The sequence below is a fragment of the Dichotomopilus funicola genome, assembly GCF_033296635.1.
Source record: "Dichotomopilus funicola strain CBS 141.50 unplaced genomic scaffold C8A04scaffold_52, whole genome shotgun sequence".
Lineage (NCBI taxonomy): Eukaryota > Fungi > Ascomycota > Sordariomycetes > Sordariales > Chaetomiaceae > Dichotomopilus > Dichotomopilus funicola.
Window position 1 is genome coordinate 29,053 of NW_026944073.1, and position 15,867 is coordinate 44,919.

Consider the following 15,867-nt stretch of genomic DNA (forward strand, 5'->3'; position numbering starts at 1 on the left):
CCCTACACGGATGGCCCTAACGGGTAAACCGTCTGGAGTCAACGAGCCCCCCAGACTTTAAACAAACAAATTAGGTTGACACGACAACATCATCAAGCTTCAATCTCATTCGCACTAACGTACAGTACTATGCTAGTGTACAGTAACCCTTGCTACACATCTGTTGAAACCGAATCCCAACGCCCTGCCCCCCTCGCAACACCCTACCAGTCAAAGGAGCTCTTAACCGACTCACGCGCAGCAAGCTTAGCCACCCACTCGTTCACCAGCGGGTACTCGCTCTCCTGGTATCCGCCGCCCTCGCCGCCAAAGATATGTTTGGCGACCTTCTGCCACGGGTAGAAGGCAAAATCCGCATACGAAAGCTTGTTGCCGACCAACCAGGGCCCATCAAACCCGTCCTTGCCGCCATGCTCCTCCTTCTGCCTCGCCAGGTGACCTTCCACCACGCTCACAACGCGGTTGATCTCCTTCACATACCGCTCGATCGCGCTCGGCAGCTGCTCCCCGTGGTACTTGGTGAACCAGACGGCCTGGCCGTAGTACGGGCCCTGGCCGGTCGTCTGGTAGTAGAGCCACTGCTTGGCGAGGAAGGACTCGTTCGAGCCGGCAGGGAAGCTGAGCTTGTTCTCCGTGTCGTACTTCTCGATCAGGTACTCGAGGATGGCGCCCGACTCCCACAGGGTAAGGTCCGTGTTGGGGTCCTCGATGGCGGGGATGCGGCCGTTCGGGTTGACGGCGAGGTATTTGGCAGTCTTGACGTCCGCGAAGGGGATGTCCTCGATCTCGTGCGGGATGCCCAGCTCCTTGAGGATGATGGCCACCTTGGGCGGGTTGGGGCCGCCCTTGCCCCACACCTTGATGGGCTTTAGGTTGCTTTGAGCCGACATGGTGAGTTTGTTGTTTTTGCTGGTGGTTGGAGTGTCTGGTTCAGTTGAGTCGTCGTGTTTGGATGCTGGAGGCTGTCGTTGGGATTTGGTGGCAACAGAGGCAGGGGAGCACGACGGTACTTATAACCCGCCCATCTCTCGAGTGTTCCTTCCAATTCTTGTCAAACGTCTCCCCATCACCTTCCATGTATCTCCACACTCATCATCCGTTGTGCAACTCATCCAAGCTTCCACGAAGTTTCAATGCAGGACTCCAGGAGCCCTGAGGGTCACATTTCTAAGCCTTCACCTATGCTTAGCAAGCATATTACACATCTTTCGGTTTCGTAATTTCGATCCGAGTGATTTTCAGAGATCGATGCTGTCCCGGAGTTGCGTCCGGGACGGTGGATCCAACATCGGGCAAATCGATGTCCGTCCTTGAACTCTTGGCTTACAAATGTCGCCGAGCGCGCGCTTCCTTCAGTCCCACTCCTCGTTTCGAATCAAGTACACTAGTTAAACTTTGGGCGACCGGTTAACAAGATTCTAGATAGCCAGAATATATCCGGGGAGAAATCCCCTCAGACGATCAATGTCGAAGTGGGCTCGAAGTTGGGAACTAGTCGCAACCATGACCAAACCATCTTTGAGCACGCTTCAGAAAAGGGGAAGCAGGAGCAAGAACAAGTCCGTGGTCTAGAATTGGACTTCCCATCTGCGTCGTCCCCGTGGTAAGCCACAACACATTCTCGTTCTAAATTCGCCGACCTTTCACGAGGCTCTGAGCAATACGGTGCCGGACTCGGAATACGCAGTTACATCAAAAAATTGTGGGGAAAAGCCTCGACCAAGGTGCTGCGGTGAGAAGTTAATCTGAACAGCGCGGGATGCGACCAAAAGTGTGTGGCCAATCGGCTGCACCCTAGCGGTCCTCTCTTGCGTCTTCCTCTCGTTGTTGATGCAAGATATCAGAGGAGGCACTTAGTCCCGAGACAGCGGGTATCAATCGAACGGTGGGCTCTCGCGGTGGGTGAATCTTCCCAATTATAATTGAATATAGTGGAGGTCGCTCGGTTGTTTCTCGAATGCGAGCTGTTATTTGGTCTTGAGTCCTGCAGGAAAAAAATTGGAAAGGTTAAAAGTTATGCAGGAGGTCAAATCTCGCCCAGAGTTTGGAGAGAAAACCCTGGTGAGCAAGTTCTAAGGCAATCAATCGATAGGCACTCGGCCACCTCTCTATACCCCTAGAGCTACCTACATAGGTATGTAGGTAGTTAATCACGGAAATATTTTTATAAACCGGCCCGGTACAAATACTTCCACGCACAAGCCCCAAGGCTCTGTCGAAGACCTCGCCAACGGCACACAGAGATATGGTTGACAAGACTTGGCGCTCTTACACACCGTCGAGTTTTGTCCTCTGTACCTTGCCGAATGCGGAATCATCTTCGTTCAACGACTCGTACGTAATTACCCTCTAGACATCCCACTATGTTATAAATCTTTCCCTTTTCTCTTCTCTTCTCTTTATTTTAATCACATTATCCCCGCCAGGGATCAAAAAGTAAGGGAAGGGAAGGGTAAGTGAACTGTGCCCGCGTGGTTGAGTTAGGAGCTCCAAAATGGTCCCATGGACTATTAACATGGACGTGTGTCAGCTGGCGCACTCGATCGTGCATGTGGTTAAGGAACATTGCCCGCAATATCAAGTTAACCGTTAATTAGTAACTAGGCCTCTGATTTTTTGCATTCGCAGATTGAAGCGGTCAGAGAATAACGCTAACCGTTTGGCCGTTGCATAACTATTTAACTAGCGTCTTGTTGCAACCGTTTTGGGCTGTTAGACTGCCATTTATTGGTTCCCCGGGCAGGTCGTCTCACATGGCTTCCATGACTTTCCGGCTCTGAACAACGGGCGAGATGGCCTTTGTCATTATATCCAAGGATGCCGTGATATACGCCGGTTGGCAAAGTAAACAACATATTCCCGACTCGGTATTACCCATGTAAATATGGTCGTCTGCTGTGTCTCCGAGCCTCCGACGGAGACAAGAGTCAATAAAGATGGAAGCCGACTCGAAGTTTCGCGGCTCTGTTCCGTGCCGAGGGTAAAAAATGGGCTGATGAACGGTGCGGGGCATCACAACCAGAGGCCAGCCACTGGCGGGGCTTCGTCGCTCGCCTCGAGCACCCGACCCTGGCAGCACCTGATGTCACCACCTGAGCGCGCCGGGGGTTGCCGCTTTGCATTCCCACTTTCTCGATGCTTTTGCGCGAACACAATTAATCGATCGCTGCCATTGCGGTTTGCGGAGCGCGACGGCGGTTTTTAAACTTTCCCTCGCGATGTTTTAAAGGAACTCCGAAAGTCCTTTAATCCCGTCGATTTCCGCATCGCCATATCCCGAGGCGCATTTAGCTCGGCTCTCTTAGCTCCAGGATCGCCGTGGCATCGCCCTCATTTTTTAAAGTTAACTAACTCTCATCCCCGCCCGCTCGGTCGTTTCTCTGAGACAAGGGGACAGATCTCGTAAAACATCACCAAGCCCGAGCGGCGCGACTATTCTTACCCCATTTTATTCCCTTGCCTCCTGTTCATCAGCGTCAGCTGCTTTGCGCCGCTGCGCCCGCCCTGCCAAGGCGGGATCAGACTCGGACCCAGAATAGATGACAAGGCGGCAACTTTTCACTTCCAACATCTGACCTGGATCTGCGCCGCAAACAAAAACGACTTCATCCCTTCCGACAACTCGAAAACCTTCAAACCGACACCCGGATTTCTATCGTTTAGGACGCTACACTAGGCTTGCGCGACCGACCGACTGACCCGATTCGATTCGATTCGATCCCTCTCCGAAACCGCGAGCGCAGATACAAAGAGACTTCAACAAGCGGGCTTCTGGCCCATTCTCGCCCGCCATGGCGTGGTCCAAATCGACGCGCATCAAAGTGATGCTTGCACTTGACACCCTCTTCTTCCTCCTCGAATTGGGTGTTGGCTTCGCTGTCCACTCGCTAGCGCTGATGGCTGATGCCTTTCATATGGTAAGCACCCACGCTTCGTCCCGGCGTTTCTGATACCATTTGGCTAACGGGAGTCCGGATCACAGCTTAACGATATCATCTCTTTGCTTGTGGGGCTATGGGCGGTATCGGTGGCGAGGAAAGCGACTACGGATAAATTCTCGTATGGGGTGAGTATTCCACAAGAGCTGGCTGCATGGGTGTCGTAATGATTGGACATGTGTGCTGACGTTGGGGTGTTACAGTGGCTCCGGGCTGAAATCCTCGGTGCCTTTTTCAACGCTGTTTTCCTGATCGCCCTCTGCGTATCTATCGTCCTTGAAGCTCTCACACGATTCCTCGACCCGCCGGAGATTGGGAACGCACAGCTCATCCTCATAGTAGGCTGCTTGGGGCTGGCATCCAACTTGGTCGGCTTTGTTGTTTTGGGGGGACATGGGCATTCGCATGGGCCAGGAGAACATAGTCACGAACACGAGCATTCGCATGCCCATGGGGACGAGAGAGCTGCCGAGGAGGGTCGAGCTGGCCAGCCGGCGGACCATGAGATTGTGGGGGATGAGGCTAGTCCCGACCTCTTCCCGGAGGCGGCTGTGGCCAGGTTCAGGGTTTCGACAGAAGGGTCGCCGAGGAATAGCAGGACTGGGTATGGCGGTGACGATGGGGCGGCGGTGTCTGGGTCTGGACACAGAGATCGACGCACGCGGGGAAGCAACCGGAACGGGCGGGTCACGAGCATTGGCGACATGAGCATTCACCCCGCGAGTTTCCGACAAGATATCATTGCCGCTTGCCGGCCCCAGCCGGATGATGCCTCGAGCAGTGAAGACGAAACCGCCGTGGTCGACGAGACGGATCCCCGGGAGGACACACCCTTGCTCCAGAAGGCCGCGGGAGAGTCGCAGGCAAGCTACAGCACCTCGAAATCACCTTTGAAACGGTCCCGCCGGGGTTCAGGAATTCACCACTCGCACAACCACAACAAGCCTCGGGACGCGAGCAAGAAGCACGGCCACAGCCATGCCGACATGGGGATGAACGCGATGGTGCTGCATGTGCTTGGCGACGCACTCGGCAACGTCGGCGTGATCGTGACAGCGCTCATCATCTGGCTGACCGACTGGCCGGGGCGGTTCTACGCCGACCCCGCCGTCTCACTGCTCATCACCCTCATCATCCTCCGCTCTTGCATCCCCCTCACAATCGCGGCGTCTAAAGTCCTCTTGCAAGCAACACCCGAACACATCGACCTCAACGACGTGCGCGAGGACATCCAGGCGCTCCCCGGCGTGATCAGCTGTCACCACGTACACATCTGGCAGCTATCCGACACCCAGGTCGTCGCATCCATGCACATTCAGATCGCCTTCCCCATCTCGGAGGCCAACGGCGAGAAGTACATGGAACTATCCATGATGGCACGCAAGTGCCTGCACGCCTACGGAATCCACAGCGCCACCATTCAGCCCGAGTACTGCCTCGACCCGGCGCATGGCCACAGTGTGAACGAAAACTTTGACAACAACAACTACGGCCACAGCCACAGCCATGGCCACGAGCATGACGACGGCGGTCTGCGCCTAGACGGGGCGTCAGCAGCGGCAGCCCCAGCAGCAGCGGGATCGAGGTGTGGGAGCGTTGCGGGCGGTGATGCGTGCTTACTAGCTTGTGTAGACGACTGTGTGGGGCAGGGGTGCTGCTTGCCGAGCACGTCTTCGCGGCCGGAGAGTAGCCACTCGGCGGAGGCACACGATGGGCATGGGCATGGACATGGACACGAGCATTAATCTATGGGCTGGGTCTAGGATGGTATAGGCTCGATTCGTCTTGGCTGGACATGTGATGTCTTGGTTCCCGCTGTAGTTGTACTAAAATTGTGTGATTTTCCCCCGGCGTTTTAGAGGAATGGGAATTGGAATTCGGGAGGGTGGGTTGCGTGGGTTGGGTTGCGTGTTGCTCGCGAGGGCCGTTTTGGTTTTGTATTTTTTCCCTGGGGGGATGAAAAGATTTGGCATCTTACTTTCTGGGTTCAGCGTCCTTGATTTTTGGTGAGGGGATGATTCATAATGTTGAGGCGGTGCTGGAAGTACACCCCAGGATGTTCCGGTTGCGCACGACAGTGCTTCCTGTCGGTATCTCGCTGGGTCCGAGGTTGTTGGTTATAAGTGAGAAAACAGTCCGGCATATGGACGATTTTGGTCGCCAACACGAATTCGAGCAGGACATATTCGGCATTTCGGCACTCCTCAACTTCTCGTTCTCCAACTCGAAATAGACACCAACCGACTTCCACGTCTGACCTGCTTCGGAAGGTCCTGTTGATCCGGTAATCCGGTGAATCACTTTAAATGCTCCATGTTCAGCGTTCTTCGGTTTCGCTACCCCACAACCGGGCAGATATCACGCCTCTCACACCTGCTTGCGCCAACCATGGAATTACACGCACAGTATTATCTAAGGTAAATGTAATAAAAATAGAACTCGAAGGTTTTGGAGGAGGCTTGCTCTAATGGGAGAAGAGGGGATGGATATATATAGACTTATCGAGAACATCAAATGAATCGATAGTTTCCAGCTCTTGGTGTCACCTGCTTCACTCTCTTTGGGCTTTAGAGGAATAATGCGGGGTTGAAAATGCACAGCTCTTTTGCCACGGGCAGATCAACCCGTTTGTCGCTCGTCTTATTTTTTTCAGGGAGCGCAGTGTCATGGGTCATGTACACGTATGTACATTACTAGAAGTATGACAATGGCTGTTGTTTTCTTTCGTCATGGTTTTGGTCCCGAAAGTTTGGAGAACCGTGCGGACCGCTCAAGATGGGATGAAGGGCCGCTTCGTTCCATTCCGCCCCGCAAGGAGTTCGTCTGAACTCAGACCACCCGAAGAGGAACCTAGATACAAACGCTCGGTCGTTCCTTCCCTTCAACAACGTGGGAGCCCAAAGGGGTCGTTTCACAGTCCAATGGGGAAACGCCCTAACCAATAATTTACCCCTCTGTCCTCCTCCCCTCACTGCATGTGTTTCCAATCTCAGCACAGCATCGCGGAAACGCTTCATCAAGATCGACCTTCTAACCTCCGAAACCCCACAGGGCCGTGAGCGCGCGCCGTGTTTCATCCCCGATGGGCGCTCGGGCAATACAACCACAACCCACCACACACCACCAACGTTACAGCGCATCAACCCTGTGAGAGGGCATTCTGAGCGTATGAGATGGCGCGTGCGTGCCACCAGGCTGCAGGCAGCAGCATTCGATGTGCCGTCATTCGACAAGGGAGGGGTCCTCGTTCCCCGATTTCACACAATTGATGGAGATGCGGCGATGGACCAAAATGGCCACCACCCACCATGGCCAGCGCCATCGACCACATCGCCAATGCGCATTATGTACACTACCCTTTTTTTTCGTCCCATGTTTTCCATGTGGTGGCGCTAGGTCATGCACAGCCTTGTCGTGCAGCGTAATTATACCGGCCAGCGGTCCGAGAGGTTTCCCAGCATGACAGACAGGTAGAGACTCAGCACCTTGGCTCGCATTGCGCGTTCGGTATCCGCTCGTTTTGACTGTAATCTTGTTACCACAAACAGAAGGGTTCCGGATGACGGATCACGCTCCTACGCGGATAAGACGGACGTGATGGATGGATACAAATCCCCATATTTTTTTTCAACAACGGGTCAGCCAATGTCATCAATGCATGCGCGGGCATAGTAAGCGGCGGCCCAACCAACAACACTGCAGACGACGAAATGCGAGATATTTCATCCGGACCGCATTTTCCCAGATTACCTACCTATCCGCCTCCAAGCTGAGGTGGCCCGACGGCCTGTGGGCCGGGCCAGGCCAAGTCAGACCGGGCTTTGTCGGGAGGCTGGAAATTGAGGAGAGAGAGATTCGAAAAAGAGAAGAGGGAAGTGATAGAGAAACGGAAGGTGGGAAGCGCATGAAAAATAAAAACAGAAAGAAGGCCGAGATCAAACGCACATGGAGGTAACTATTTCCGCACCCCTGTAAGTTTGCTGTTGTTGGCTCCTCTGCAGGGGTGAGAGAGATACCTGCAAGTTGTTCCCTCATTGTCGTTTTGTTACCAACGAAATCTCACAAACTCCCGGAGCTCACACAGCCTCGAGGGGTCTCCTTCCAAGACCTCCCAAGACGGGACCAGAACCACCGAGGATAGCTGCGATGCATACCCAAGTCAAACACGCCACCAACCATGGTCGGACGCACAGGGTCTCGGCAGCAAGCCACGACCCCTCGAGGTAGCGAAGTCGGTAGGGTCATGAACTCGGCTCGCATGGGCCGCCGAGGCTCGGACAACAGAGACTGTGACAACGGCAAGCGATGGCTTCAAGGCTGTACGGACGTAGAATAACGACCTCGTTGCCGCTGTGGAGAGTGTCTGGACCAACAAACACTTCCAACAGCAGCAATATGCAAAGCCCTTGGCTGCAACCTTCCTCTCAGCCCCCTGGCCCCGCCGGGACCTTCCACCCGGCCACTTCTCGCCCCCAAGAAATGTAACGGGCCGATGCGATCGCCCGCCTGCATCTGCCCGGTGCCTCGTTCTGGAGAGGAGGCCAAAGAATATTAAAGAGTTCCTGGTGTCTTCCCCATGCGCAGCTGTGCTGCGTCTATCAACATATTGCCCTTGAAGGCACAACCACCGCAGAACCAAACAGGTGGTGGTTGACTGTTTTCGACGACGTCCGCATATGACGGGCATCAAGTAACGGGTTGTCGACATACAGTCCGCAGTACAACAATTTCCACGCTTACAGGATTACTTGCAGCAAGCAGCAAGCACTTCTACGGATAGTCCATAGTAGGACGACCACCCACCAAAGAGCGACAAGGTCAAGGGACGGGGCGATCTTCTCGATGGGGGAGTTTGCTGACCCTAGCTCCCTAGCTCCTTGACATCAGTTTGCTGATCCAATCGATATCCACCCCACCCTCCAAAAGTCCCTCTCGGAGCTATTCTTATTACTTCCCATCCTTCCCGCCTGGGGTTTTGAAAGGGTTCCGCTTTTTTGTTCTGTTCTGTTTTCTTTGGCTTTTGGGGTTGTCGCGTTCTGTTGGAGGTTCTTGAAGTTCCGTTTTCATTATCGAATCTGCGCTTGAGGCCGGCTTTACTTCTTTCACTTTCCGTCGATCGGACTGAGTGAGTGATTGGGTACCGTGGAACGTGTCGTGGACGGGACAAACCGACCCTAGTCAGGTATCGATCTCTGTTTCTAAGTGAGACATCTCTTCACTTCAGCAGATTCGAGGCTTGATTGTTAGCATCGCACGGAACGACAATAAATCGAAAAGACTAGTGAAACGGTGGGAATGTTGTCCACATTCGCATCCGCCACATTCTTCCCACACCCCGGATCTTCAACGAGTACGGCCACCCTTTACCATGTCTGGTCCCGGCCCCGGACCCGGTTCCGCCCCGGGTGACCGGTTCTACCAAAGAGGAAGCAACAACAACAGCAACACCAATTATCCAAGCCACCCAACCTACCCGAACTACCCCAACAGCAGCCTCAACAGCATCCATAGCAACAACACCAGCCTCTACCCGCAGCCCCTCAACCTCAATGCCATCCCCGCGCGCAAACCCGTCGGCGGGATCGCCATGACCATTCGAAGCGGCAGTAGCAGCATCCATACCAACAACAGTGGCGCGGCCTACCACCATGTCTCCCCGCCCGAATCGACCTATTCAGGCCGCCCGGGACGCGCCAACAGCACTAGCCAGAGCCAGAGCCGTGTTCCACATCGCATGGGCACGTTTAGCAGCGGGGGACGGTTTACGGTGTCACCCGCCAGCTCAATACATGAGGATCATGACGACGACGATGATGATGGTAATGACGGGGAGAAGGATGTCGAGAAGAGCGGTTACGGTGGGAGTAGCACCGGTGCCGGTGCTAGCGCGGGTGGTGATGGAGCGGGAAGAGGGGGGTTTTTGCCGTCTCCAACACGGCATCACATGCAAGGAATGCATTGGAGAGGGAGTAGTGCTGGTAGTGGCAATGGTAGGGGGGGTGGTTGGGCGGCACAAAGCGTGCAAGCGCAGGCACAGACGCGGGCACAGCAAGTGCCGGCGCAAGTTGGTGTGCGGCACGGGCGACAGGGGCAAGGGCAAGGGCAAATACCGGGGCCAGTACCGTCTGCTCTGGTACCAGGGCCGGGGCTCATTCAGCCGACGACAGTTATACCATCCGGACGCCCCGGACCCGAACCTCAACCTCAATCCGGGCCCGGACTCGGACCGGGACCGGGACCGGCGCTCGTAAGCGGGAACACGGCCAACGCCATAACGGGCTCAATATGGCAATCACAGCCCGACGAGACGGACATCCCCCACCCCGCGCCAGCGCAATGGCGAGGCAGCCGTGATCTGCAAGAACTCAACGATGCGCGCGCGCGAGAGACAGAGTCCGGCCGATGGCCCGTTCGGACATCCTATGGCCCGGCGCCGTTGCCAGCAGCGCCCTCCGCAGTACCGGCTGAAGGGATAACCGCCGTCCCAGCGCCAGCTGCGCTTTCACAGCCAGCCACGCGACCGCAAAAATACTCACCACCACCCGCCATCCCGGCCTCGATTCTACCCACGTTGACCCCCTGGGATTCCCCAATTGAGCCAACGACCCAAGCCACCTACAACCTCCCACCTCATAGCGCCAGCGCCCTCCGTAATGAGCCAGTCGTAAGCCCAACCGCGACGACAACCACAACCGCAGCCGCAGTCGCCGCAGCCCTACCTCCGCTACCGCCCTCAGCAACCGCATCCGTAACCTCCCCTTGGCAACAACAAACACCTAGGAGTAGCCAACCCCACTCCAGCTATCAAACCGCCTCGGTAGGGCCACCACCTGCCTCAGCACCAGCATCAGCACCAGCACGGGAATCAGCAACAACCACGACGGCAGTCCCTGCAATCCGTCCCGTGACGTCCCAACAACCCACTACCACTACCGCCACCACTGCTACCAGCGGCCCCTTCATGCACTACGAAGACATCGATTACTTCGCACCTGCGGCCGACTTTTCTTCCGACGAGCTCCAAGAAGAGGAGCCGACTCAGAATGAAAACCAATACAACCAGTACCAAAACCAGGACCAAAACCAGACTCAGAACCCGTACGAGACCCAGCACCAGAACCAAAACCAGAACCGACAACGCCTAAGCCATCAACAACAACAACAAACACACCACCACCACCGCCCCCCAGCCCTGCCACCCAAAGACGAATCCCAAATCGATCCAATCATCCCCATGGGCATATCCGCAACCGACACCTTCCCCCCTATCCCCGCAGGTTTCCCGGACCGAGGCGAAGCACGGCGTTCTTGGGATCGACAGCGCAAACAGCGGAAAGCGAAAAGAGCTCAGGCACAAGCACAAACTCACACCATGGCGGTGGTGGGTAGTGGTGGTGGTGCCGGTTATCCGGGTCCAGGGGGAGGTGATGAGGGAGAGGAAGAAGATATGGGTGGGAAGAGGAAATGGCACGAGGGGATAATGGGACGGGTACGAGGGATTAATTTCGGAGGAGCAGCAGCAGCAAAGGAGCAACAATTAACACCACCGCCATCACAACAACAACTTCAACCACAACCACTACAACAACCACGACCACGACCACTATCACCATTCCAACAAGAACTAGCAGAGGAAGAAAAACAACCGGGAACAAGGCTCGGAAGCAACTTCACCCGCAAATGCGGCTCCTTCTGGCGCTACTGCTACCACTGGCTCCCCGAAATCGCAGGCTGCATCATCGCCATCATATGCCTCGCCGTAATAGCCGCGGTGCTCAAAGCCTACGACGGCCGAGGGCTGGCCGACTGGCCGCTCACCGTGTCGCTCAACACGGTGATAGCTTTCCTGGTCGCCATCTGCGAGGTCGCGTTGGCCGTGCCTCTCACCGAAGGGCTGTCACAGCTGAAGTGGAACTCGTTCGCCCGAGGCGAGCGGCCGTTGGCTGATTTTGGTGTGTTTGAGGACGCGAAACGTGGGCCAGTTGGGAGTGCCATGTTGCTTTGTAGGAGAAAGGGAAGGTGTGTGAAATACCCTTCTCCCCTTTTCCCTTATTTACCTACCCTTGGTGTTGTAATATTGTGCGCCCGCGGGCGGGCGCGTGTGTGTGTGACAAGTTGTTGTGATGACTCGAAATGCTGATCGACTGGTGACAGGGCGCTCGGCATGTCTGCGGCCACGGCTCTCCTGACTGGCTTCCTTGTCTCCCCGCTGACGCAAGGCGCCGTGACCTATCGTATCCGAAATGTCGAGGCTGGCAGCGGCACCGCCGCCATTGCTAGGAGCGAATCATACTCGCATCCTACGCCGTATGGTATGTTGATCTTCCCTCCCGTGTCATTTTTCCTCCCCCCTTCCCAACTGCACCACAGCTTCTGACTCGACGCCCACCTACCTACCAGAGACCCTTGACGCCCGAGAGAAGCGAGCAATCCAGTCAGGTATCTACCACGCGGTTGACACCGAAGTCCCACCTTTGCAGCCGTTGTGCAGCTCGGGTGACTGCCAATGGGCGAGTTTCAGCTCGCTGGCCGTGTGTGCCGCGGTCGCCGACGTATCCGACAGACTCGCCGTATCCCACCAGACCGAGGCGAGGAGCCTGGGCGTGTCGCTAGGAAAGGCAAACAACAGCCCCATTCATGCGGCCCGCCTCCCGAACGACCTGTTTCTGGTTGGCAGCCACAGTAGTTGCAACCTGAATATCTCCTGGCCGGCCTCCGCTTCGTCCTTGAAGGGTATCAGGGACAACACAGGCAGTGCCGGCGGGGGTACCTTCCTTCCTGTGAAGACCAGCCTCGCGTTCCCAGACCAGGATGCCAAACTGTCGAGCGCCATCGCAAATTTCTTTGTCGTATACACCAACCAGACTGCTGCGTCCACCCCGGCCTTGCAGACAACGGCGTTTGGTGCTGCAGAGGTCCTCCTCCACTTCTGTGTCAACACCTACGAGGCCTCAACTTCCAGGGGGGTGTCTACGAGCAAAGTGGTCCACTCGTCGGCTCTCGCGGCAGAAGATGTGTCGGGAAGCTCACCCGTCAGCGCCAGAGATACGTCTTCGGACGTTGATCGTGTCGTTTTACGGTCAGCCAGCACCTCAACGACGTACTCTGTAAACCGGGAAGATGTCAGGCTACTCAACGCCTATATCAAGTCCCTGTTTTCGGGGGTATATTCGCAGCAGCATGGGAAAGCGATTGGTGGCGAAAGCGCCACGAGTGAGGCGCTGGGCCTCGCCATGTTCCGGCGTGGAACTACAATGAACGATGTCGAGATGCGGACCGCAGTTTCAAACCTGACCAACAATGTGGCGATCAGCCTGACTAACACGCAAGTAGATTTCCTTGGACTTACCGTTGTTTTTCAGCTTTCCCCGTTCACTAAGCCACAACCCAAGTGGCTTGATCGGTCCCCCCTTTCCCCTATTCCCTGTTTTCCAAGTTTTCTTTTTTTCCTTCCTTCTTCGTTCCAAGGTTTCTCTTATTTCGGCCCAACACCCGCTGCCTTATATTGCCACCTGTCGGTTGGGAAATATCGCGGTGATTCTGGAAGCCTAGGTTTCACAGCCGCAAAAAGGTAACCGCCGGCATTAAGCTAACATTGGCTTGACTCCAGAATACGTGCCATGGGCTCAGCCTCCGAAAGCGGCGCCGTTTTTACAACGGAGAGCTACGTCCACATTCAGTGGGCCTGGCTGACGTTCCTCGCCATTCAGGTAGCCCTTGGGGTCAGTTTTCTGCTGGGCATAATGGTCCAGACAGCTGTCTGGAATGTCAAGATCCTCAAGGGATCATCCACAGCCGCGTTGTTTGCTATTCCCGCGGATAAAAAAGCATACCTAGAGGAACACGAAAACATGTCCCTTGATATGGACTGGGGGAGTAGAGGGTCTCAAAAATTGAAGACCATCACCTGCAGGTTTCGCCCACAAGAAAGGGGTTGGAGCTTGGAGGCGGACAAGAGGGAGGATGGGTAGCCCCTGATCACAATTGAGACACGGACTGCACCTCGTCAATATACCGTGAGTCAACATACCGTGACGGCCCCCAAATTTCGCCGTCGTGAGCTCAAAACGGTGCAAAACCGCTCGTCAACCTGACCGCTCTCGGCCTGTCTTGATTCGGCTGAGCCCGTGATTTCCCGAGGCTCTGATATTCTCCTGCACAAACGTCGAGTGTATGCAAAACTCACCTCGGCGGTTGGCCAAGTAGAAAGTCGACGCGGCAGCACTCCGCTTGCGGCACCCGATAGGACCTCAATGCTTTTAACCCTGTTAGTACTTTGCAGGTGCATGACTGCTCGCATGCTGCAATGCTCTGATTATCTGACCCTCCGCGCGGGAAAAGACAAGAGAGAATTTCTGATCGTGACCCCGAGAAACCGCGCACCCACGGCACACGACCAATCCGAAAACATATCAGCCTGTCTTGACCGGCCCCCGAACACTACATGGTCATCAGCGCGCCTCAGAGCATTGACGACGCCGGCGTGTGTAACCAGGCACCAGAGTCAAGTCGCTCCGAGCGTTTCTCGACCGCAAAAAGGAAAATGCGATTTTGGGTTTCGTCTGGCATCATTGGCTGGCTTCGGCATCCCAAGCGATTGCGACATGGCAGCGGTTGCGGATGTCGTCTCTTGCGTGTTTCGCCAAAGAGTCCAAGGCAGGGCGGGACTTGGGGAAACACAATGTAACGGCGGGATGAAGCTGCTTTGTGGTCACTTCCATTCTCCGCTGCCCTCGTCTCTGCCCGTGTTTCCCCCCGGGCCGCCCCGCGGGCGTGTCGTGGGCGTTTGTCGCTTGCGTGTAGGATTCTCTCTGGTTAAGATCGGCCTGTGGTGTCTGTCAGCGTGATATTGATCCGCGAGGTTGGTCGGAGTGGAGAGGAAAGAAGCAATAGTCAGACCCCAAACGTCACGCTGGAATGATTGGGCCGTTCTGGTGGGTTTGGTTGTACAGGTAGCAATGCATGAAGGAAAACGCAAGACGAGGGGAGCCGAGGGGGGGCCACTGAGAGGAGGCATTGAACGTGGGGAAAAGTGCAGTTGTGGACGGCTTTTGTGGTGGCTACTCGCTCCTTCCCTTGCAGGTCAGTTGCTGCCCTGTGTGGACTCGAACCGCTGGCCCCCCCTTTCCCGCTGTCTCTGCATCCGCATCGTTCCTGCCCGAGCCTTCAAAGTCCGTGGGACATCTCGCCGTTCCTGTCCAATATCGCCCAATCAGGCAGATTGCCAACGGGCTGATGTGCTTTGATAGGGCGGGCGAGTGTCTGTTCCAAACGCCTGTCCCTTTCCTATTCGACACCTGCAGACGCAACCTCCTCGCCCGTCGTATCTAAGTTCACGCATGGCCGTGGGGTAGCGCCGTGAATCGCAAACATCGGCCCTGCAGCGATTCTGCTTTACAAAGACGGGCAGCGAAGCGCTACGTGTCGGTGGGCTAGGCTGTTTTCAAGGTACCGGTCGAGTGATAGCCAGCAGTTTGATGAATCTCCATTCTTTCTATCTCCCCTCTTCTCCCGGTTGGAGCCAATCCGGGCATTTGTTATACCCACCTAGCGCGGGGAGTGTCGACGAGCTCGAGGGAGGTGGTCAGAGTTGCATGAGGTCACATTCTCCTCTCAAATTGGGGGAAGAGATGTTCTTGACCACGCCGTGCAGTGGCCGCGTCGGGCCTGAGCAGGACAGTCTAGTGTGCCTTAATGCAGTATCCGTATCCCCAAGTCTTCCTTTTCGTTTTGGCGTGCCGATATTGAGTAAGGCCCCGCCTAACGAATATGCTATGTCCAGTTCGAGTATGGAGAGCCAAGTGTCTTGCGCGGCCCTGGCATGTTGATCATCGGGAACCTAACACACGCATTCCGATATCTCAGATCCAACGCGGTGATGAACAGCCTTGGCATTCCGTGTGCAGTTTGGGGTCGGGGGACCCTTCGC

General features: G+C 55.6%; 3 protein-coding genes across 3 annotated transcripts; 2 read left to right on the forward strand and 1 right to left on the reverse strand.

Annotated features, from left to right (window-relative positions):
* Nucleotides 1-203: 203 nt before the first annotated feature.
* C8A04DRAFT_30525 (glutathione S-transferase) lies at nucleotides 204-890 on the reverse strand (the record flags this gene model as incomplete). Its single annotated transcript, XM_062781413.1, has 1 exon — nucleotides 204-890. One exon carries the CDS (start codon nucleotides 888-890, stop codon nucleotides 204-206), a length of 687 nt encoding a protein of 228 aa, XP_062635205.1.
* Nucleotides 891-3,791: 2,901 nt separating this feature from the next.
* C8A04DRAFT_13762 (cation efflux protein) lies at nucleotides 3,792-5,683 on the forward strand (the record flags this gene model as incomplete). The annotated part of the gene is made up of 5 exons (XM_062777845.1): nucleotides 3,792-3,917; nucleotides 3,983-4,066; nucleotides 4,142-4,542; nucleotides 4,588-5,398; nucleotides 5,456-5,683. 5 exons carry the CDS (start codon nucleotides 3,792-3,794, stop codon nucleotides 5,681-5,683), a joined length of 1,650 nt encoding a protein of 549 aa, XP_062635206.1.
* A 3,623-nt stretch (nucleotides 5,684-9,306) lies between these two features.
* On the forward strand, nucleotides 9,307-13,909 carry C8A04DRAFT_13703 (uncharacterized protein; the record flags this gene model as incomplete). Its single annotated transcript, XM_062777821.1, has 9 exons — nucleotides 9,307-9,757; nucleotides 9,842-9,937; nucleotides 10,004-10,373; nucleotides 10,608-10,720; nucleotides 11,144-11,323; nucleotides 11,705-12,052; nucleotides 12,309-13,201; nucleotides 13,301-13,308; nucleotides 13,549-13,909. The coding sequence occupies 9 exons, from the start codon at nucleotides 9,307-9,309 to the stop codon at nucleotides 13,907-13,909; spliced, it is 2,820 nt and encodes a 939-aa protein (XP_062635207.1).
* Nucleotides 13,910-15,867: the final 1,958 nt, after the last annotated feature.